At 44.8% G+C, this 23,126-nt stretch overlaps 1 protein-coding gene across 1 annotated transcript in view; it reads right to left on the minus strand.

Annotated features, from left to right (window-relative positions):
* The window catches only part of ITIH5 (inter-alpha-trypsin inhibitor heavy chain 5), a 457,780-nt gene that overhangs the window by 38,656 nt on the left and 395,998 nt on the right, over positions 1-23,126 (minus strand). Inside the window, exon 9 of the mRNA XM_069629674.1 lies at positions 3,124-3,433. Within this exon, the coding sequence (XP_069485775.1) occupies positions 3,124-3,433 (310 nt within the window). The remainder of the gene's footprint in view (positions 1-3,123; positions 3,434-23,126) is intronic.

The raw sequence follows: 23,126 nt of genomic DNA on the forward strand, positions 1-23,126 counted from the left end.
AAGGAGGGATAGGAACATCACATGGCGGGGATAGCATAAGGCTTATTGGGAGAAGGAAGATGTGGGAAAAGAGAGACTAGCAGGAAGCCTGGGGATGGCCAAAACCCAAGGACCCCTCTCTAGCTCTCCGCGATGACTACATTCCCTGACACATCTGCTCAAAAGACATTACACCAGATTGAGTTATGGAGACCGGGATAAGGAAAATCTGCACGTCGATCAGACCAAGAAGAAAGTTCTGGGTCACCCTAAAATCTATTATGCCAAGAAGGGGTGAGTTAACCACTTTTTAATTGTATGAATGGGGCAGTTGCTTCAGAGGTCAGGAGGGCCAATGTCTACAACTTAAAAAAGTTTGGTTTTAGTATCAGCTGAATCCCAAGGTTTTTACACTACAAAGATCTGAAGAGTAAACAAAAAGGCACTTGCTGTAATTTGAGATGGAAAGATATATGTTCACACAAATCTACCCACCACACAGTCCCTCTTCTTTGCTCCTGAGTCTCCTTATTGAGGGATTTTGAACTGGAAACTACACATATTCATATTGGAAAACAAACATATAGGTGGCTTCCCAGCCTTAATTTTTATGCCAAGAGCTTGTTGGTGCCTTGACTTTGGGGGGTTGGACAATCTCTCAAAATGAGGCGACTGGAGCTGGAATGTGTCTGAATTTGATGTGGTATATGTTTGTACTGCTTGGCCTAAAACCTTCCTCCACCCAGCCTCAGGTGGCTTCACGTGGGGGAAACAGGCATGAAAGCTAATTGCGGTGGTGAAATCTCTGGTATATATGAAGAGCACATGGTTTGAAAGAGTCGGAACCTCCTTGAATCGAGAGCCAGCCCAACTTTAACTTGACCATAGAGTCATTATATTGATGCTGGCAACCAACTAACATCCAAACTGAATGAAATTGAGCCATTTGCAAAGTTGACAAGATGCTCTATTTTATTTTTGAGAAGGCTGCAATGCATGGCAGACCCTTATGTCAATATCGACTCAATGATGTCTGGTTGTAGGATATCGTGATATCTGATCTGGGTTAGAAAGCAGACCATTCACCATCTAATCAGATGGGAAATGCCAATTTCAATTTAAACCTTAAACCGTGTTTGTAAGAAAATATAATTTTACACTAAAATGGCCATATTGTTTGATTTTCAACAGATAATTATTTCCCCAATGGCCTGGGTAAGCAAATTGAAGTTTCATCTGTCCGAACAACCTAATCAGTGGAACCTCAGACTTTCGATTTTAAGAGAGCCGACTTCTTCAAAATCCAATAGCTGACCTGGAATCGGATGTCTTTTTTCAAAGTCTCCCTGATGCGAAAGTAAGATCTGTGAGCTGAGAGTCAATCATGTATGGTTGCCAACAAGGCTCTACACTTAATCAGCTGTGATGGAGGTATATACAGAAACATATATGTATACAAAAGAAGGAGGAGCCAGGAAGCAGCAAAGACTGCACTCCGAGTCGTGTCAAAATCAAAGGAACCCACAACAAAAAGAGAAAAACTTGAGGTCCAGTGGCTACAAGTTTATTGAATATTAAAAAAAGAAAAACAACATACAACAGAGGTAGGCCACCAATGGGATATGCCCTTTTTGACGCGTTTTGTGATTTACATAGCGCTTGTTCATGTATATTTTAAATTAAATAGGAAGGGAGAGAAGGATGATCCTTGTGTACTTATAAAATGGGAAGCAGGTGGGCAAAACTATCACGTGGTTGCTGATTATTGATTGTATCTCATTAGTCTCTGTATCCCGACAGCCCCCTGCCTGCACTTACCCTTCACTTGCCACCAGCTGGCCCTTATTATTTATCTTGTATTCTACTAACCCTGCACTTTCCCCTCCCCCTTTCCCCTTGCACTTTTCCCTTCCCCTCTACCCTTGCACTTGCGTGATCTGAATGACACCTGGCCTAGTAGGATCGTTGTCTGTCTCCCCTTGTTCCCCCCCGCCTCGTCGCGCCTTGAAACACTTGTGTATAGGCGCGTTACAAATGTCATATCATATCATATCATAGTACCCGGCGAGAGACAATCAGAATGCAACAAGCGAGAGACAATCAGAATGCAACAAGCATTCTGATTGGCTCTCGCCGGGTCATTACCCGGCCGAGAATCCTTAGATTCTTGCCAGGATTCCAGCCGCCTTGTCCTCGGCGGGGGCGTGGCAGCCCCTCAGCCAATGAGGAGACTCGAAGCGGGGCCATCCCCGCTCCGAGCCTCCCCACGACTGAGAAGCTGCCTTCACCCCCCAGCCAGGGACTCAGGTAAGCTTTTTCTTTTTCCTTCCCTCCGTCCCTCCTCCCTACCCCACTTACCTTTTTGCTCCTGCGTCCCCGCTGGGCAACGATAGCAGCCGCCAGCAGTGTGGAGACTCGGAGCGGGCTATCCCCACTCCGCGTCTCCACACGTCTGGAGGCTTCCATCGTCCCCCAGCGGGGACGCAGGTACGTTTTATTTAGTTTTTTCTTCCCCTCCCTCCCTTCCACCCTCCCAACCCCACTTACCTTCTGGTTCTTTTTTTTTCTCGGGAGCGGACGCGCTGGGAACACATGTGTTCCCAGCGCGTCCGCTCCCGATGGCCGCCATTGGAAAGGGAAAACGGACTCCGTTTTCCCTTTCCCGGCGGCCATTTTTTTGCACTTTTTTTTTCTGTTTCGAAACGCGGCGAAACAGAAAGAAAAATGCCATTAGCACCCCGATCCAACGGGCCGGGGTGCTAATGGCAATAAAACCCTCGGTGGTGGGCCAATACCGCCACAGCTAATGCCCAGGGGCTTGGTTAAGGCCCTTGCTACGCTCGGGCCTATAACTACGGCCCCAGGCATTACCTGAGGCGGTATTGGCCCGCTGCCCCAGGTCTTATTGCCACATTATTGTTGGTTATTTTTGTGGGTGAATATTATTTGAAATATGTAGTGATATTGTGATTTTCAAAAGTTATAGGATCTGCAAAGCGTAAAAAAACTGAAATATATGTGATGATTTCAGGTCAAAGGTTATCCCCCGCCATTTATGGTAATACTATCCATTTAATAAACTGCTGCTATCTAAATGCCGCCAGCCTTGCCAAGTGGGCAACATGTTAGCAAGTATTTACAAACCCTTTAAGTTGCGCTGCTGCATCTTCTTCCACCGCTATCCTTCGCATCATGCCACAGTTTTCCAGGGACATCTTTTCAAGGAGCTTGTAGTCCACATCTGCCCCGATGCCGATGCTGAACAGGCAGAACTTTTCATGGATGGCATTCTTTGTGTTGCCCAAAATGCTTGACGACTGGGTGATGCCAACCGTGGGCCGTCCATCCGTCAGGAAGATGATCAGTGATACAGTACGCTCATGGCGACCATGCTGATTGATGTAATCGCTGAGCAACTTTGCGCCTGTCTGGATCGCTGTGTTAATATTTGTACCTAGAAACATAACAGAGATAATAAGCCACTTTATTTGGGAATATGACATGAAAAGATGCGTAATACTTTCAAATTCAGGATGTGGAAAACATTTAAAACTGAACAAAATTATAATAGAAAGTAAGCTGTTCTATTTCAAATATGGCGGAAAACTATGGTATATTGGAAAATATGTCCTTTAAGTTTTGAAAGACAGGAAAACTGGTGTCAGATTGAATATCAGTTACTCCAACAAACAAAGCTATTTTAGATCACTTTAGACTACCAGACAATTTTGCCAAATTTGCACATAAATTGCCAAATCGTTTTCTACAAACCTGCTGTATGAAAATGCCACTCTTACAGTTAATAAATGGATACTAGGAACTCAGAAATTGCCAAATATGTAAAGATTGCAAGAATCTAATTGCAAGAAATAAAAGCTTTAAGATCGTGCCAATTATCATGATCCATCATGTGATTCTTGAGAATGAGTCAATATCATGTTGGTCAATAATTAGTAAGAGAGAACTATCAGAGGCCAGTAGGGCCCCAAATGTAAACATTACAGAAGTGACTTGGTCCACGCATCTTAAGAAAGTGTATGAAGATCATTATCTTTCTCTGCCTAGTCTTTAAATCTCTCCATGCTCTTGCTCCCCCTTATCTCTCCTCCCTCCTCTCTTTCTACACTCCCTCCCGCTACCTTTGTTCTGCTGACCACTTCCTTCTCACTGTACCTCTGTCCCCTTGTGCCCCCTGCTGTTTCCGCTCCTTCCAGCTCCTGGCCCCCTGCACTGGAACTCCCTATCTCTCTCAATCTGCTCGATTCCTACCTTCTCCTCATTCTGCACTTCCCTTAAATCTCTCCTTCTCCATTCCCCGCCTTGAAACCCCTTCCCCTCCTTCCTTTATCTTTTCCCCTTCGTTATCTCCCCACCCTCCCCCACCACCCCTCTCTCACCCTTTCCCCTTCAATGTCCCTCCTCCTTCTCCTCCTCCCCCCTCTCCCTCACAGTCCTACTGCACCACTCTCCCTATTCCCTTCACTTTAATTGCTCTTCTTACTGTTTTGTTGGACTGATTCATAATTGTAATTTGCTTCTACCGTTATATTGTTTTATGTATCAAGTTGTCAAAATGTGCAGCATTTTGGAGTAAAGCGCTATATAAACAAATAAATACAAATACAAATTATGCACAGCAAGAGGTAAATAATGATGGGCAACATTTTAGAGAAACCAGTAATAATGTGAAGGCATTATTGAAAAAAAAATATCAATGAATATGCTTATGCATGTTTTCTACCATTTGAAAGGTGATATGATGAACTTTGCAACTTGAATTTTAGTGTTCTATTAGGAAATTATATACAAAATGTGTATTACATGTCACGTAAGAGATCGATTTATGTCTGTGGATAGCAAAACATATTGTTTCACGGCTGTTAACAGTAAAAATTGCTTATATTGACCCTTTTTTACATGTAAATGTGCATATCTCATGCAGCATTGACATTCTGTGAATGTATAAGCTGCGATTTTTAGTTCACCTCAAACCATGTGCCCATGCAGACATATCCATCATTTAAGATATTCAGAGACAAAAGTCTCCAGACTCCCATTGCCATACCACTCACACCAATGCATTAATATAAGCAGAGTTGCTGTGCTTACCTAAGACAAAAGGCCATCTTTCAAAACCCCATTGATAATATTAAATACCTGCATTCGATTAGAAATTCAGGCCAAAACATGGTCTAATTTGTCTAAGCTAATCTGAAAGACAAATATTGCCATGGTTAAAGCGTGTCTTAATGACCACTTTTTTTAAACTTCAAAAAAGCAGATGCCTTCAAAGGTCCTTAAACCCAGGCCTTGGAATAGAATAAGCTCCACAAAGAATGTGTGCATGGTACATTAAATATTAGCTAATAGAGAGTATCCTATTAAACCGTTCAGTAGAAAGCCATCCTGAAAACAATAGATCAGTTCTGCTGATAATGGTCAAGTCACACACAGATACAATTTAGCCAAATGTATAGTAAAGGCACTGTTACAAATGTTTTGGCAATTTAGTTGTAATTGTTCAACATTTGTTTCACTAAAACACCAAATGCAGATTTAGAAGAAAAACACAAACCATATGCATGTAAATGTTATATATTAAAATGTGTGATGTTTGCCTAATGTGCATATTTTAATACCTACATCATATATGAAGTGGCAGAAGCATAAATAATACCTCTGGATTCAGAATATTATGTGGATATAAGTGTGTTATTTTCACCAATATCATGCTCATGTAGACAATAATTAAAAACATAAGTATCCTAGTTCGAAATTGGATTCTCCCTCGTGAATAGGGTCTTGTTTTCAGCTGACACATCACTCTTGTGACTCATACAATTCAATGGGTCAATAGAAGGCAGGAGGATGCCCCTAGTGGGTGCGAGAAAGTGATGGGAACCTATCACAGGGTCTGTCCAATCTAATACCACAGTTTAGTGTGTTCATCAGGCACTAGATCTCTATGTTTTGGTGATGACAGACACCAATCAAAGGCCTTATTATTACACATTTCAATTTGAGATTTCTAAAGCTGCCAGCAATCCTATATTGTAGGAGAGTGCTACTACAGTGATGTATATAAATCACAAAGTACAGGAACCTTCATATTATTCCCCTTTTCATTATTCCCCTTTTCATTGATATGGTTTTTAAACACAGCACCCAAAATACTTTAAAAGGCTATCTGAGATGTAATTACTTCTTGGGGAAATGTTGAAATAATGTGGAGTTTCAGGTACTCACTTTGTGAAATGATACTGGATGAGTAGAGTTTATTACATATATAAGCTCAAACATCTATTAAAAAGGGAACTTTTTAAGAAAACAGAAAAGCAAGAGAGGCTGTCTAACAAAAGAGAGGCAGATTGGATACCAACTCGATGTGGCTGTTGGAGAGCTATTTTTGAGAGGGCCGTTTCCTGACTGCACTGCATGCCTTTCCCAAAAGCTAGACCATATTATCTGAGATGGATTTTTGAGGAGAGGCACAGAATGAGGGGAGAATTTACCTGGTGAGCTGCCTGGGGCCAGTCGAAGTCCATAACTGCCCTGGGTCTTTCAAAGACAAATAAAGAGTGAGTACCTGAGACTCAAGATAATTTCAACATGTTTCCCAAGTAATATTTAAATACAAGATAGCATTTACATTTAAAATTCTTTTGGGAGTCCTGTTTAAAGACAATATCACTGGAAATGGGAAGAGAGCGAAAAGTGTGTGTACTTTACTTTGAGATTTATAATTAGAAATTGAAACCCTATAAAGCATCATCAATAAAGGAGTCTGCTACAGTTTGGGATCTCTGGAAGCTCCACAAATCTCAAATGGAAATGTGGAATTACAGGTCAGTTGATTACTGTCTTTCATCATCCATACATTGAACTCTATTCCTTAATGAATACATTGAAATTAGGTATTGTGAGTGTAAACCTGGTGCCTTGAAAATAGTGAATGAGGTAGTTCCCACTGTCCCAATAGTACAAAAACAACAGAGGGTTTGAGAAACCCAAGTATTTACAAATAATGTTTACAAATATAAAATGTCAAAGATGTTTAATTACATTTTTGAGGAATTGTCAATGTCAAGTTGCATGCATACATATAGAGAAACAGTACTCAGGTGTGAATTATATAGTGAAAAACCTGAATACATTGGGCCTTATTTTGAGAATGGCAGCCCAGAAATAAGGGTGCCGGTAGCAACGTATGGCACCCTTTCCAGACCGCCATACTACAATGATGCCGGTAGGGGCCATGGATCCCCCAGCAGGCCTGACCTGTCGCGTTTTCAGGCCCCTACCAGCATGGTTGTCATAGAAGTACTGGCACTGTTAGCAATGGGGTTGGTGCTTCCATGCTCCCATTTCCCCCTGTGTTCCCATTTCCATGGAGTCCTGCAGGACTCCATGGAAATGTGGAATAACCATAACTGCCACCCTTATGATATCCCGGTTGCACCAGGATATCAGGCGGTGGTACAGCTGTTACAGGGTTTCTGGAAACCCGCTGCCTACCGGCAGATTTTTCGGCAACCCCATAATGATGCCCATTGTCTAGAAAAGTCATTCACATTTGTTTTTTTCTATGTATAGATGTTTGGTTTAGGATACAAAGCAGCAGATATTGTATGTCAAATGAAAATGTTAGTGAGACAAACATAGACAAGCCACGGTTTATTCATCTTTACTGTGGTCTACATTTATTTGCAGTGTCCAAAAGGTGTACAAGTTAACAAATGCAAATATTAATAAGGTATAACTGCGGAGCTCAGATTGTCCTTATCTAGTTAGGTTGGAATAAACAGAATGTAAGAACAAACAACAGAACTGGGGATTAAGAAGAGGTTTTGTTGCAGCATGGAGGAATCAACGCAGAGCAGGAGAGTTACTGTTGCAGCATGCAGGGATAAAGGTACAGGAGAAGAAATGGAGTTGCAGAATGCAGGTATCAAAGCTTAGTAAGAGAGTTGCTGTTCCAGCATGCATGGATCAAAGCAGAGCAGGAGAGTTGCTGTTCCAGCATGCAGCGATCAACGCAGAGCAGGAGAGTTGCAGTTTTCAGCTTGCAGGGATCAAGGTAGAGTAGAAGAATTGGAGTTGCAGAATGCAGGTATCAAAGCTTAGTAAGAGAGTTGCTGTTCCAGCATGCAGGGATCAACGCAGAGCAGCAGAGTTGCTGTTGCAACATGCAGGGAGCAAGGCACAGTAGGAGAGAAAGGATTTTTGTTAGTGACTGTTTGCAAATGGACAGCCTAGCAGGTTGAGAGGAATAAGAGAACCTGTCAAGGAATTTCAGATCACTCAGTGGGTTCAGTAAATGTGGTGAGCTTATGGCCCTTAGGAACGTGCATATGGAAGGGATGATAATACACCAGAATAATTCTGAGTCCAAATAACAGAACCAACTCAGGAAGATGGTAAAGTGCTGTTTTATTAACACATATCTAAAACAGGGAGTTTACAACGAATGGACGCTCCGTTTCTCAATGATCGCTACACAAAATATGTTTTTTATATGAAAAATACAACAGTGACCTCATACTACGTGGCAACAGTGAAAAAACCTATCACGGGTCGGGATTGTTTATGGGAGACATGTAAATATACTTTTCTATAGGAGCTAGGATTGTTATTGGCTGTTCGTTATCAGGTAGACAACTTATGGCTACCTCTAAAAACATGTAATTTTAGAAACATTAGCTACAGAGTTTCTCATTGGTCTTCAAACTATAAGGTCCTGTATTATATGAACTAATACAATTGGTTGGCATTCTTGAACCATGTCTGGAACATTTGTTTCATTTAGCAGCACGTAAGCTCTGACCCAGGTGCAAGGAGATAGGGATGAAACTACCCCACCACCCAATTAGCCCAGCATCTCTCATCACCCATGCCTTCTGCCATGAAATTGTCTTGGTACTTGGCCTTGTAGAGTATTCTCATCTTTGTGAATGCACTAGATTGAGGGCACTCGTTATCGTGTCTGTGACTCCAAGTTCGAACTCTATTTTCATCCTTGGCCCATGTGACAGAAGATCACAATATGGTCAATTTTGTAGATTTTAAATGCTCTAAATGAATTAAAACTTGGCATCCGCGGTGTTCTTTCTTTTCACCTAACAAGTGAAGATTCATCCTCTGCACGCTCACTCCTTTCCAGAATAGATAGCTGGCCTTGGTTGCTTCAATCTTGACGCCAGACCAGAGAGCCTCGCCATGCAGCTCTATGAGCCTATTATTCTTGCTGCGACACAGCTTTCCCTTCCCGCTGCATGGGTCCTGGCTTACTAAATTCACGATACCAATGTCCCGTGTCTTTACAATGGCAGCTTCACCTGCATTCTATTCATTACTTCTAGCTAGCTTCTATGATGACTCAATCCATCTTACGTTTCAGCGTCTCTACATGCATTGAACTTCTGTTTTCTTCAACATCTCGTTCATTGCGTAGTTTTCTTCTTGTCTACGTCGATAGTTCATTTGACTTCTTGCATCTTCGTTGTCTTCTAGGACTCATATCTTGTAATACTTCTTTATCTTGAGACATCGTGCACACTTCCTTATCACGTCATCAATGCATTTGTTAGCCCCTTTTCATATTCCTTCAGGTTTTCCCTCCTGCAGTTTATCATCACGTCAAGGGTACATTCGGTAGGGTTGTCTCAATGGATCTCTTTTTTCAAACACTCGCTGCAGTATTGGTATTAGGGCTGGTGTTAGGCACAGCACAATCTCATGTCTCCAATACACGGGAGGTAGGTGGGCGGGAACACCTGCAGATGCACACAGTTGCTCCTCTACATTGGCAGAGATCCATAGGTAACCTACAGACCACGAGTTACTCGTCCTACTAACTAGCTCCCTAATTTGAGTATGTGTTGGATCATCTATGTAAACCTCAGGACAAAGAATCAAAAGGTCCATATGATAGGTAATTGAGCAGAGCAGCCACTATGAAGGACTCTGCAACCGGCTGGTTACAGATCTGTTTTCCATCACTAGAAATGGGCTGTAAACTATCTTAGGCACTTTCAAAGGTTTCCACAGTGTCTTCCCATTTGGATTCCCTTTTGATAACAATAAAAAGAGCCCACAAGGTGAGAATTGGTAAAAGAAACAGGCATGGGCGATAAATAAATGTATTCATGTACACACTTTTTTTCTTTTTTCCGACTTCAGTTTTCTGTGTGTCTGTATTTCTTCACCATAGAAATCCTAAATAGAATAGCTCTTCGTTTAGAACAGGGGTTTGCAACATGTGACTCACCAGATGTTTTGGGCCACAGCTCCCAGCTTCACAAGCGAGCAAAGTCATTGATGAGAGTTTAGTGGGATTTGCAGTCCAAAACATCTGGTGAGCAAACGGTTGCAGGCCCCTAACCTAAAAGTACAATTTTGATGATTCAGGAGTATATATATTGCAATGAAAATTAACAGTATGTTAGTTTCATGTTATTTACTTTAATAGTATATTGGAACAACTGTCTCTCAAAAAATATTAACAAAATAAGTCAAGTGAATGGGTGGATAATTGCTAAGGTGTGCTTCTCCAGCCCCTGTTGAATTATTTGGGGCTGAAGGAAGAGGGTCGGCCGAGTAAAACTTGAATGGAGAAGGCAATACAATCTGCATTTTCTTTGAAGTGGGTTCTTGAATTGCCAACAGTGCTAAACTTCTCTGAAAGTAATTGGCAAACCAGTGATGTTGCATCTAAAACTGTAATTAGACGGTGCTTGATGTATAACTAGTCTGGAGGGGCTAAGTGATTAAACAGCCATAAACCCACTAGAGAGACTGTCTGAAACCCCCGTGAGGGATGGAGGATATAGCGGCTAAACAGTACATGAGTTCCTCCTAATCATGAGTGAGGGGGCGTTTAGCAAGTCAAGTGACATGCTGCTGAATGATAAGCAAAAGAATCAGTGAATTTAAATTACATTTTCTCCTGCAGATGAGTGCTCTGCTTCTTCTTTGTGTGGGTAAAATGGGGACTTTTCAGAAAAAGCAACTTTGTGCAAGGGAGTGAGCAAGTATGACAATTTACATGGCATGCACTGCAGAAAAGCCATGTCCTATCAACGGTGCTTCCACTCTTTCAAGTGACTAAATGGGCCTCATTCCGAGTAGGGCGCAAAGGGATACCGGGCACCGTTAAGGACAGCGGTGCCAGTAATCCCTTTGCGCCCTATTCCAAGGTCCCTTAGCGGGTCCCTCCTTTAACGCCTGGTTTTACCAGGCGTTGTGGACGGGACCCGTTAAGGGACTTCGGAGCTAATAACGGTACCGCAATGTGCGGTACCGTTGTTAGCTACTTCCCCATTCCCATTGAGCCCTATGGGGGCTCAAATGGGAATGGGGAATGGATTTTTCAATGGGGACTTACCGGTCCCGCAAAGGTCAGACTAGACCGGTAAGTCCCCATTGAACCAGGGCGGAGTCGGTACCGGTGTGGAAGGTAGTCATGGCGCAAATAGCGCCATGACTACCTCCATACTCGGAATGAGGCCAAATGTCTCTTACAAGGGCCAGGCTGAGGAAACTGCATCCTCTTCCCAAACTCTGTCGAATAATCGATCATAACAGCTGACATCACAGGTCAGGTATGTTTCCTGTGCCCTTTGTCACCTTATATTATCATACAGGTAAGAAAAATGGAACTTCATCAAAGATTAGGATTAAGGCCAACAACATATCCGGAGTTAGGGTTAGTGTAACCAATAAGAACTATGGTTGAGATAAGGTTTAAGCATTGGTCAGGATTAGGGATGGATTGGAAGGTAGGGTGAGAGCTAGCATTCAGTTTAGAATCAGCATTAGGGTTAAATAGAGGGTTAGGGTCAGGGCAAACACCTTGATGTTGCAATCCTTTAGGGCTAAATCTCTGTATACATTACGTTTTCAATATGTTCATAACAGTGATGAGTGACTACTTATCCATTGCAAGTAGAGAGGAATAGTTCGATCCATCAACACTAGGAGTTCACTGGTCCAGAAACAATGGCGGTAAAATGTATGGTCATTCCGGTGCTGGAATTATTTCCAGACAGGGGAAACACAAGTTTGCTCGTGCGGGCAGTGAATCACCGGCAGGCATGGCCTGCTAGGAGTTCAGGCCCCTACCGGCAAATAAATGCCAGAATCACAGGCACAGGTACTACCGGTGGCAGTAATTACGGCAATCCCATCCCATGGAGTTCCATCAGATTTTGTGGGCTGGGAACTAGGGGTAATACCGGGATATCTGGCAGCGGAAACGGTAAGGCAGTTTTGCCGTTATCCTGCCAAAATTACTTGCCGGATAATGGCAAAACGGTAATGAGGGCCTATGTGGCAAATGGTCCAGAGATGCACCGATACCACACACATGGTCAATTTGACCACATTATAATTCCTCAACTATCCCAGAGAAATTTGTGCGCGGCTGTAATTTGAATATTACCTTGATTTACAAAAAAAATGTTCATGCATATTTTTAAGGAGCACATTAAAATGGTTCCTCCAACTTCATTTTAGAGGGCATGATGCAATTTTGCAATGATATAACATTAAGGTGTTCATCTTTACATAAAATGTCTATATTTGGTTTAAGACTTGGTCAGCCACTAAAATATCATAGTCTGAGAAACAGTGAGGGCGGTTGAGCTATTTCTTTCTCCTTTTGTCCCTTTTTTATGTTTGGCACATGAGGAGCGGTAGCTGCTGAGTTTTATTTACCAGGAGGGGTACAACAATTTCCCAGCATTGAATGCAAGTGGCCAAGTGATGTTACAGTGCCTGAACAAACCAATGGGGATCCGAGAGGTTCCTTCCTCTAAGAAAACCTTTAAAATGAGGGTCAAACGGTGCATTTAACTGCACATTTTTTTTAAATAAAGAATTGGGTAAAATGTCATGAATTTTACAGTCAGTCCTGTAGGGTAATACATGGAAAGATCAAATAAACAGCAGGTCCCAAAAGATGCTGAATAGCGTTTCAATTGCATGTTTCTGTGCCCACAATATGTGGCATCATTGCCACTGTAAGCACCTTGCGGCCACAATATATGGCACTGCGATTATAAAATAAGTTAATGCTAGCTGTGTCAATGTATCCTAGAGCGCATTCATGTTGTCACTCTTGTAACAATGCCAATGCTGGCACTGTAAGTAGACATTTCCGTGGTGTCTATGGCAATACAATTCAGTAGTTCCACTGGAAGAACACACTCATGCTCTTTGTGTTAATTTATCCCAGCTTTGCTACTGTAATAACTCTCTGATGTTGTCAGTGCCAACTTATTCAAGTATTGCCAGTGTATGAATACAATCATGTTGTCAGTGCTAATTTGTGTCTGTTTTGTCACTTTGAGAACACACTCATGTTGGTTGTGCCTAATCATGTATTTTAATTTATTTTATTGAAATTCCATAGTTTATCAATGTACAAAAAAATTGCCTCAAAAAAGCAGCCGGGACGGGAAACTTGGGTGAGGGGCATAGGTAGTGAATTTGAACAAACGGATTGGCTGACATGGGTAGTGTATTCGCACAAATTGTAGCACAGGGTAATGTGAACTACATCCTTACTTAACAGCATACAATGTATAGTGAACACACTAGTGCAGCATAACTAGTAATGGAAGAGCCTACAACACCATGGAAACTGCGTCATAATTTCTGTATTTGGTTGTCAGGGAGAGGGATAAGATTCTTATAATTCTGGAAAACCCCAACTTAAACAGCGTAGTTTTTAAGGTCCTTTTAAATTGGTATTCCACTGGCTTTCTCCTGAGGACCTTGGACAGATCATTCCAGAATTTCTAGCGGTTGTTGTGAATGTTCTGCCTCTGCATTTTGAACTTGGGCTGTTTCATCAAGAGCTTCTCTCCAGATGATCTGAAATCCCTGGTTGGGCTGTATAGGATCAGAGGGGTTCTGAGGTATTTGGACCATATGTTAAGCATGTATTTGACTATATCAACTAGATAATTTTAAGGCATATTCTGAATTCAAAGGGAAGCCATTGTAGAGCCTGAGATCACAAATCTTGCTATGCAGTTTTCAATTAGCTTAATTTCTCAGTGTTGAAATTTAGTGAGAACGAGGTGCATAGAGCTGCAGTAATGCAAGTTGGAAAAGACAAAGCTATAGTCAATTCTGCAGATGGGGGTGGAAAATCTAACCCTCATACCCCCCACACGATCCTCATCACGAGGGCAGAGAAATGACAGATGTGCCTCACTTCTGGGGCCATCACCACAAACTTCGATGTATCGCAGGTGTGAGAAACGCTATTCACTCAGACAACCATTCAGACCATAACCAATCGATGACTTGGACGATATGGAAATGACATTGATCGAGCAAGTCGACTAACTGCAAAGTCAGAAATCAATGACGTCATCACAGACATCACGACGTGGCTGCATTAGACATTAAGTACATATTCATCCATTCATGAAGTTACACGAACATGCACTAGTTTATTGCATATATGCATGAAGCACATGCTTATGACCCATGTAGGTAAGAGGACAGATACACGTATATACTAATGTGTTTATATCTTTCGCCAAAGCTGAAACCCCAAGATGCAAAACGTTCATATATTTAGCTTGCACATGCTTGACTGCTATTAACATGGAGATGGGAGAACACGCTCTGACTAATCCAGATTCACCTTTCACGGGGGGATAATTTGTTGCAAGGGGACAATGGCCTTTTTGCGACCCTGCAACATTGTAGACTGATATTAGTAGGGGTTGTTTTAGGAGGGGCTTCTAGACATGGTTCTCTAATCATAGGACTAACATTTAGGTTCACTATATGTAACCAGCTCACCCTGATCAATGTAATCAGCTGATATGTCTTCTAAACCAGGTGGCACATGCTTAGAAGATGAGAGTTCTGGATAATGTTTGTTTTCCTGGTGTGATCCCTGTCATTTATGTTTTGCTAATAAAAGACAGTAAACCTTTCCCCATGGCTGAGTCTGCGTTCTTCTGGCTGGAAGACGTTCATGGGCCGAGCGTTCTCTGTTAATAATTAGGGTGACTCCTAGAGGGTCCCGGCCACGCTATACACAACTATTTGGTCGTACAGAAGATATGGCATGGTCTTCTACAAGTGGAGGTTGTAGTGGGTGTTGAAGGTTTGTGGCATGAATGGCATGTAAGTATCTAGAATGATGCTGAAAGTCATTAGGGATTTAGCAAGTCGGTGGAGGCCAGAAAGGTTCTGGTGGTCCACAGCAGCTGAGGAAGTGTCTGGCTTTCACTGGGTTGTCTTATCTGGAACCTCTACAATTCGTAGCAGAATGCCACGATGTCCCCCATTATGCAAACGCTGCCCCTGCTCAAAGTTAATATGAAGAGTCATTTATTTAAACCCTGAGCAGGGGGGGCATTACCACTTCAGGTAATGCCCCGGGCCCATAATGGCAGGCTAGACATTAGTAGCCTAGCCCATAAAACCAGGGTACTAAAAGCATTTCTTTTCAGAAAGAAAAAGTTACAAAATGGCAGCCAGTGAAGGGAAAACAAAGTCCATTTTCCCTTTCCATGGTGGCCATTAAAAAAAAAAAGGAAAAACGGAAACAAAAAAAATCGCCCATCATGGAAAGGAGGGAAGGGACTACGTGTAGTCCCTTCTTCCTTCCCATGACGGTCTGTCGCAGTTCGGGAGCGGACTCACAGAAGTGTTACCAGCGTGTCCGCGCCCGAAGAGGAGCAAAAAAGCAGGTAAGTGGAGGGAAGGGGCGGAGGGAAGGAAAATCTGTGGACAGGGGGGCGGAAAGGCTAAAACCCCCTTCCCCCACCGGGTACTAATTTGTTTTATTTTGTTGAGATATCATGTTTTGATTAGTTCCAATGTAGTGAAACATGTACAAAGTGGAAGCAAATTGTGTATTCTGATCCTAATTTGTATGAATTTTGTTTGTCAAATCCATGTTGATTTTGTATTAATTTTAGTGACTTTTTAGTGGAACAATGAATTCACACAGACGAATGCAATTCATAACCATGATTGGGTTATTTGACAATGTTCCTAGTTTTAATAATGTCATGTGTTAATTTACAGCTTGCTTACTTAAATACTTGAAATCAAATGATATGGCTCAAATATATTTCAAAAGAGCGATCTTTGAAATTAGCTTATGTCCGAGTTATATGATCAAAGTTAAAGCTGGGAGATACAAAGATGTCTTAGCTAGGGCCAAGCTAGGGTCTGGACTGGCTCTTAGTGCCCAATGAGAGCCGAGCCAGGGAAATGGCCCTGCGAAACTGGGTGAGGGAGTTCTGTGTCAGGGGCCAGGGACATAGAAAGGTGCAGATAAGATTTTAGAGACATAGAAAAGGGGCTATGAGCACAGAAAAGGGGAGAAAGGGGTCTTGGAAATAGAAAAGGGGTAGGGGAAGAGAAAAGGGGCGAAAACGAGCTGGGACAAGACCAGGGGGAAAATGGGTCTACGGGAAAGAAAAGGGCTGGGGGCTTAGAAAAAGGGCTTGTACTGGGGAAAAGGGCTAAGAAGCTGAGTAAAGGGGCGATAAGGGCTGTGTGGGGCAAGAAAAGAGGTGAACATGGGCTTGGTACCAAGAAACAGGGTGGAAGGAGCCTGGGGGCAATAAATGTAGAGGAAAGGGCATGGGGCTGCGAAAGGTTTTAAGGACCGAAAAAAGGAGCCAAAAGGGGCTGGGGCCAAGAAAAGGGGTGAAAAAAACCTGGGTCCAGTTAGGGGCCAGGAAAAGGGGTGTAAAGGGATGGTGAACTGCGCAAAGGTGCTGGGGGTAGGGAAAGGAGTGGCAATGGCCTGCGGTGCAAGAAAAGGCATGCCAAGGGGCTGGGTGCAGGAAAAGCGGTTGGGGGTATGTGTGGAGGTGTGCCAGTATTCTGTAGATGGTGGTGAGGAGAAGGGGAGCAAAACAGGAGTGGTGGCACAAGGGACGATATGGAACTCTGGATGGTGGGGGGTTCATGGCACATGGAATATGGAGAGAACTGAGGAGGGTGGTGCGGGGGGGGGGCCAGGGCAGGGGAAACTGTCAAAGCACTTACCTGCTTTAAAGTTGTCACAACCGGACGTGCATACACTCCCTGTACAACCTCAGCCAATCAATGAATGGAGAGGAGGGACAGAACGTCAGACAGAAGCGCTGCTGGGCATCCCTGGATGACAGGGACATGCTTTTGTGTGTGGGGGTCACAGTCGTTATGGGCAGCAAGTGGGTCTTGTGACTGGCCCCTGCTTCAGGCATTCACTGACCCACAAGAGTCAGGCCAGGGCACCATTTTTTACCGGTGACAGCCTGAGGCACAAAAAGGGGTTGTCCAGCTCTAATGAAAGTATATTCATATTATGCAAAAGCAGGGGTGGGGTGGGGTAGTTTCCCAGTCCTGGCAGCAAAATTATGGAACACCCTCCCTACTACACTGAGAGTTGTGCCCTCCTTCCACTCCTTCAAGCATAAAGTCAAAAAATGGCTCTTTGGACACAGTTTAGCTGCTGCTCACCCATAACTCCCCTTCTGCATGTCCTACTACATTAAGATAGGTATGCCTTTGGTGTAAAATGTGTAACTGTACTTCTGTATATATTTTCTGAATATTGCACTTCCGTAAAGGGTAACTATATAACTATATACACCTATATGTAAACTGCATTGTCTCTGTTTATATGTTCCACTAACAACTGTTCATTCTTGTAATGTATGTAACCATTTCGACTACATTATATGCCCAGATGCCTACGGGCCCAGATGCGCTATACAAATAAAACAAATACAAATACAAATATTACATCCGGTTGCTTGCATATTGAAACAGCTCCTGATTTGTTATACAGGGAGTATCATTGACAGTCCATTTCTCAAACTATAAAGTACACGCTGACAAGCTGCATGGAGTCATTTGTGATATCCCACCCTCATGCAGGATCTGGCCCCTACCTCAATGTTTCCACCCTTACAATGCCACCCCATGCCCATTATCCCACTACCCTTTATATATTTATTTAATGAATGTTTGCTGTGTTTTCCAGTGTTATTGTCCACTCTGCAATGTTTTAGATGAATTGACTGGGTACCATAAAATATATGTATTTGTAATGAACGAACATTTACAAAGGGAGTGGCTTCATAGGTTGCTGTGAATGTATGCAGTTAACAATGCAACAGTGGCGAGCGCCCGAGAAGGCACACGTGTGACTCACAACGTGAACAATTTCCTGCATGCCTACCCGTGTATTTATTTATCTATTTCTAGGTTTAAAATAGCACATTAGGTAGCCCTTGTTGTGACTTCCCATTACATGATACCAGCAGTTGCAAGTGCAGTATGGGGCCATTTCATCCTGTACTTGACATTTGACAGAGAAACCTATTGGATTTGATAGTGCTTGTCTTCGATACAAATTGGATCGAGTTTGCATTCATTTCCAAACAACAGCAAGATTTAAAATATTTTGAAAGGACTATCTAGCCTCTAAGATCACTCCCCACCTTTTGACTAACCCTCAATCTCTCTCCACCTTACTCACCACACAGATACACGACCCGCCACTTGCATGCCGCTTTTAAAATGAAGGCCTTATTCCCAGACATTTAACCTCACAAACTGACAATTCCAACTGGAGCTAAAACAGTCAGCCCCGGGCCAACACACACCGACACTATCAGCAGAAAGCTACCGCTCTGTGGTTTGCTGGTTTCCCACTGGTAAATCTGGTGGAATAACAGCAAACAAAAATAGCATTCCTGCCCCCTGATATCCTGGGAATTACCGGAATAATTCAGGCTGCGGGAATATTGGTAATTCCCCATTCCATGGAATAACCTGAATTACTGGCCCCGGTATTACCAGTGCTGGTAATTCTGGACGGTTTCTTGTAGTTTCCTGGTGCAGGAAAAATGGCAGTGGCGGTATTACCACCATTTTTAACTGTGTTTTTCCAGCACCGGGAAACTTATACTGACCCCCAAACTCCTTGCTGCCTCGTATATTTCACACCTAGTAAACCTTCAAGCACTCAGAGCTCAGGATACTTCTGATCTGCAACTTCAGCACAAAGCATTGCAATCTTGCCTTTGACTCTCCTTCCATTTTACCAAACCCACCCGCTCTCTTCCAGATCCGCCGGAGCACCTGGAGACCATGCCAACTGCAGCGCAAAGCATTGCAATCTTGCCTTTCACTCTCCTCCTTTCTTACCAAACCCACCCGCTCTATTCCAGATCCGCCGGAGCACCTGGAGACCATGCCAACTGCAGCGCAAAGCATTGCAATCTTGCCTTTCACTCTCCTCCCATTTTACCAAACCCACCTCCTCTCTTCCAGATCTGCCAGAGCGCCTGGAGACCATGCCAACTGCAGCGCAAAGCATTGCAATATTGCCTTTCACTCTCCTCCCATCTTACCAAACCCACCCGCTCTCTTCCAGATCTGCCAGAGCGCCTGGAGACCATGCCAGCTGCAGCGCAAAGCATTGCAATCTTGCCTTTCACTCTCCTCCCATTTTACCAAACCCACACTCTCTCTTCCAGATCTGCCAGAGCGCCTGGAGACCATGCCAACTGCAGCGCAAATCATTGCAATCTTGCCTTTCACTCTCCTCCCATTTTACCAAACCCACCTGCTCTCTTCCAGATCTGCCAGAGCACCTGGAGACCATGCCAACTGCGGCGCAAAGCATTGCAATCTTGCCTTTAACTCTCCTCCCATTTTACCAAACCCACATGCTCTCTTCCGGATTCGCCGGAGCGCCTGGAGACCATGCCAACTGCAGCACAAAGCATTGCAATCTTGCCTTTCACTCTCCTCCCATCTTACCAAACCCACCTGCTCCCTACCGGATTCGCCGGAGCGCCTGGAGACCATGCCAACTGCAGCACAAAGCATTGCAATCTTGCCTTTCACTCTCCTCCCATTATACCAAACCCACCAGCTCTCTTCCAGATCAACCAGAGCATGCCAACTGCAGAGCAAAGCATTGCAATCTTGCTTTTCACTCTCCTCCCATCTTACCAAACCCACCAGCTCTCTTCCAGATCCCCCAGAGCGCCTGGAGACCATGCCAACTGCAGGGCAAAGCATTGCAATCTTGCCTTTCACTCTCCTCCCATCTTACCAAACCCACCCGCTCTCTTCCATCCACCAGAGCACCTGGAGACCATGCCAACTGCAGCACACAGCATTACAATCTTGCCTTTCACTCTCCTCCCATCTTACCAAACCCACCCGCTCTCTTCTAGATCCGCTATTACGCCTGGAGACCATGCCAACTGCAGCGCAAAGCATTGCAATCTTGCCTTTCACTCTCCTCACATCTCAGTAAACCCACCCGCTCGCTTCCAGATCCGCCAGGGCGCCTGGACACCATGCCAACTGCAGCGCAAAGCATTGCAATTTTGCCTTTCACTCTCCTCCCATTTTACCAAACCCACCCGCTCTCTTCCAGTGCCGCCAAAGCGCCTGGAGACCATGCCAACTGCAGAGCAAATCATTACAATCTTGACTTTCACTCTCCTCCCATCTTACCAAACCCACCCGCTCTCTTCCAGATCCGCCAAAGCACCTGGAAACCATGCCAACTGCAGAGCAAATCATTACAATCTTGCCTTTCACTCTCCTCCCATCTTACCAAACCCACCCGCTCTCTCCCAGATCCGCCAAAGCGCCTGGAGACCATGCCAACTGCAGGGGAAAGCATTGCAATCTTGCCTTTCACTCTCCTCCCATCTTACCAAACCCACCCACTCTCTTCTAGATCCGCCATTACGCCTGGAGACCATGCCAACTGCAGCGCAAAGCATTGCAATCTTGCATTTCACTCTCCTCCCATTTTACCAAACCCGCCCGCTCCCTTCTAGATCTGCCATTACGCCTGGAGACCATGCCAACTGCAGCGCAAAGCATTACAATCTTGCCTTTCACTCTCCACACATCTTAGTAAACCCACCCGCTCGCTACCAGATCCGCCAGGGCGCCTGGAGACCATGCCAACTGCAGAGCAAAGCATTGCAATCTTGCATTTCACTCTCCTCCCATCTTACCAAACCCGCCCGCTCTCTTCCAGACCTGCCAGAGCGCCTGGAGAACATGCCAGCTGCAGAGCAAAGCATTGCAATTTTGCCTTTCACTCTCCTCCCATCTTACCAAACCCACCCGCTCTCTTCCAGATCCGCCAGAGCGCCTGGAGACCATGCCAACTGCAGCGCAAAGCATTGCAATCTTGCCTTTCACTCTCCTCACATCTTAGTAAACCCACCCGCTCACTTCCAGATCCACCATGGCGCCTGGAGACCATGGCAACTGCAGCGCAAGGCATTGCAATCTTGCCTTTCACTCTCCTCCCATCTTACCAAATGCACCCGCTCTCTTCCAAATCCGCCAGAGCGCCTGGAGACTATGCCAGCTGCAGCGCAAAGCATTGCAATCTTGCATTTCACTCTCCTCCCATCTTACCAAACCCGCCCGCTCTCTTCCTAACCCGCCAGAGCGCCTGGAGACCATGCCAGCTGCAGCGCAAAGCATTGCAATCTTGCATTTCACTCTCCTCCCATCTTACCAAACCCACCCACTCTCTTCCAGATCCGCCAGAACGCTTGGAGAACATGACAGCTGCAGCGCAAAGCATTGCAATTTTTCCTTTCACTCTCCTCACATCTTAGTAAACCCACCCGCTCGCTTCCAGATCCGCCACGGTGCCTGGAGACCATGCCAACTGCAGCGCAAAGCATTGCAATCTTGCCTTTCACTCTCCTCCCATCTTACCAAACGCACACGCTCTCTTCCAGATCCGCCAGAGTGCCTGGAGACCATGTCAGCTGCAGCGCAAAGCATTGCAATCTTGCATTTCACTCTCCTCCCATCTTACCAAACCCGCCCGCTCTCTTCCAGACCCGCCAGAGCGCCTGGAGAACATGCCAGCTGCAGCGCAAAGCATTGCAATCTTGCCTTTCACTCTCCTCCCATCTTACCAAACCCACCCGCTCTCTTCCAGATCCGCCATTACGCCTGGAGACCATGTCAACTGCAGCGCAAAGCATTGCAATCTTGCCTTTCACTCTCCTCACATCTTAGTAAACCCACCCGCTCGCTTCCAGATCCGCCAGGGCGCCTGGAGACCATGCCAACTGCAGCGCAAGGCATTGCAATCTTGCCTTTCACTGTCCTCCCATCTTACCAAACACACCCGCTCTCTTCCAGATCCGCCAGAGCGCCTGGAGACCATGCCAGCTGCTGCGCAAAGCATTGCAATCTTGTATTTCACTCACCTCGCATCTTACCAAACCCGCCCGCTCTCTTCCTAACCCGCCAGAGCGCCTGGAGACCATGCCAACTGCAGCGCAAATCATTGCAATCTTGCCTTTCACTCACCTCCCATCTTACCAAACCCACCCGCTCTCTTCCAGATCCACCAGAGCGCCTGGAGACCATGCCAACTGCAGCGCAAAGCATTGCAATCTTGCCTTTCACTCTCCTCACATCTTAGTAAACACACCCACTCGCTTCCAGATCCGCCAGGGCGCTTGGAGACCATGCCAACTGCAGCGCAACGCATTGCAATCTTGCATTTCACTCTCCTCCCATCTTACCAAACCTGCCCGCTCTCTTCCAGACCCGCCATGGAGACCATGCCAGCTGCAGCGCAAAGCATTGCAATCTTGCATTTCACTCTCCTCCCATCTTACCAAACCCACCCGCTCTCTTCCAGACCCGCCAGAGCACCTGGAGAACATGCCAGCTGCAGCGCAAAGCATTGCAATTTTGCCTTTCACTCTCCTCCCATTTTACCAAACCCACCCGCTCTCTTCCAGAGCCGCCAAAGTGCCTGGAGACCATGCCAACTGCAGAGCAAATCATTACAATCTTGCCTTTCACTCTCCTCCCATCTTACCAAACCCACCCGCTCTCTTCTAGATCCGCCATTACACCTGGAGACCATGCCAAATGCAGCGCAAAGCATTGCAATCTTGCCTTTCACTCTCCTCACATCTTAGTAAACCCACCCGCTCTCTTCCAGATCCGCCAGAGCGCCTGGAGACCATGCCAACTGCAGTGCAAAGCATTGCAATCTTGCCTTTCACTCTCCTCACATCTTAGTAAACCCACCCGCGCGCTTCCAGATCCGCCAAGGCGCTTGGAGACCATGCCAACTGCAGCGCAACGCA

The sequence above is a fragment of the Ambystoma mexicanum genome, chromosome 12 (genome assembly GCF_040938575.1).
Source record: "Ambystoma mexicanum isolate Mex_15411 chromosome 12, UKY_AmexF1_1, whole genome shotgun sequence".
NCBI classification, from domain to species: domain Eukaryota; kingdom Metazoa; phylum Chordata; class Amphibia; order Caudata; family Ambystomatidae; genus Ambystoma; species Ambystoma mexicanum.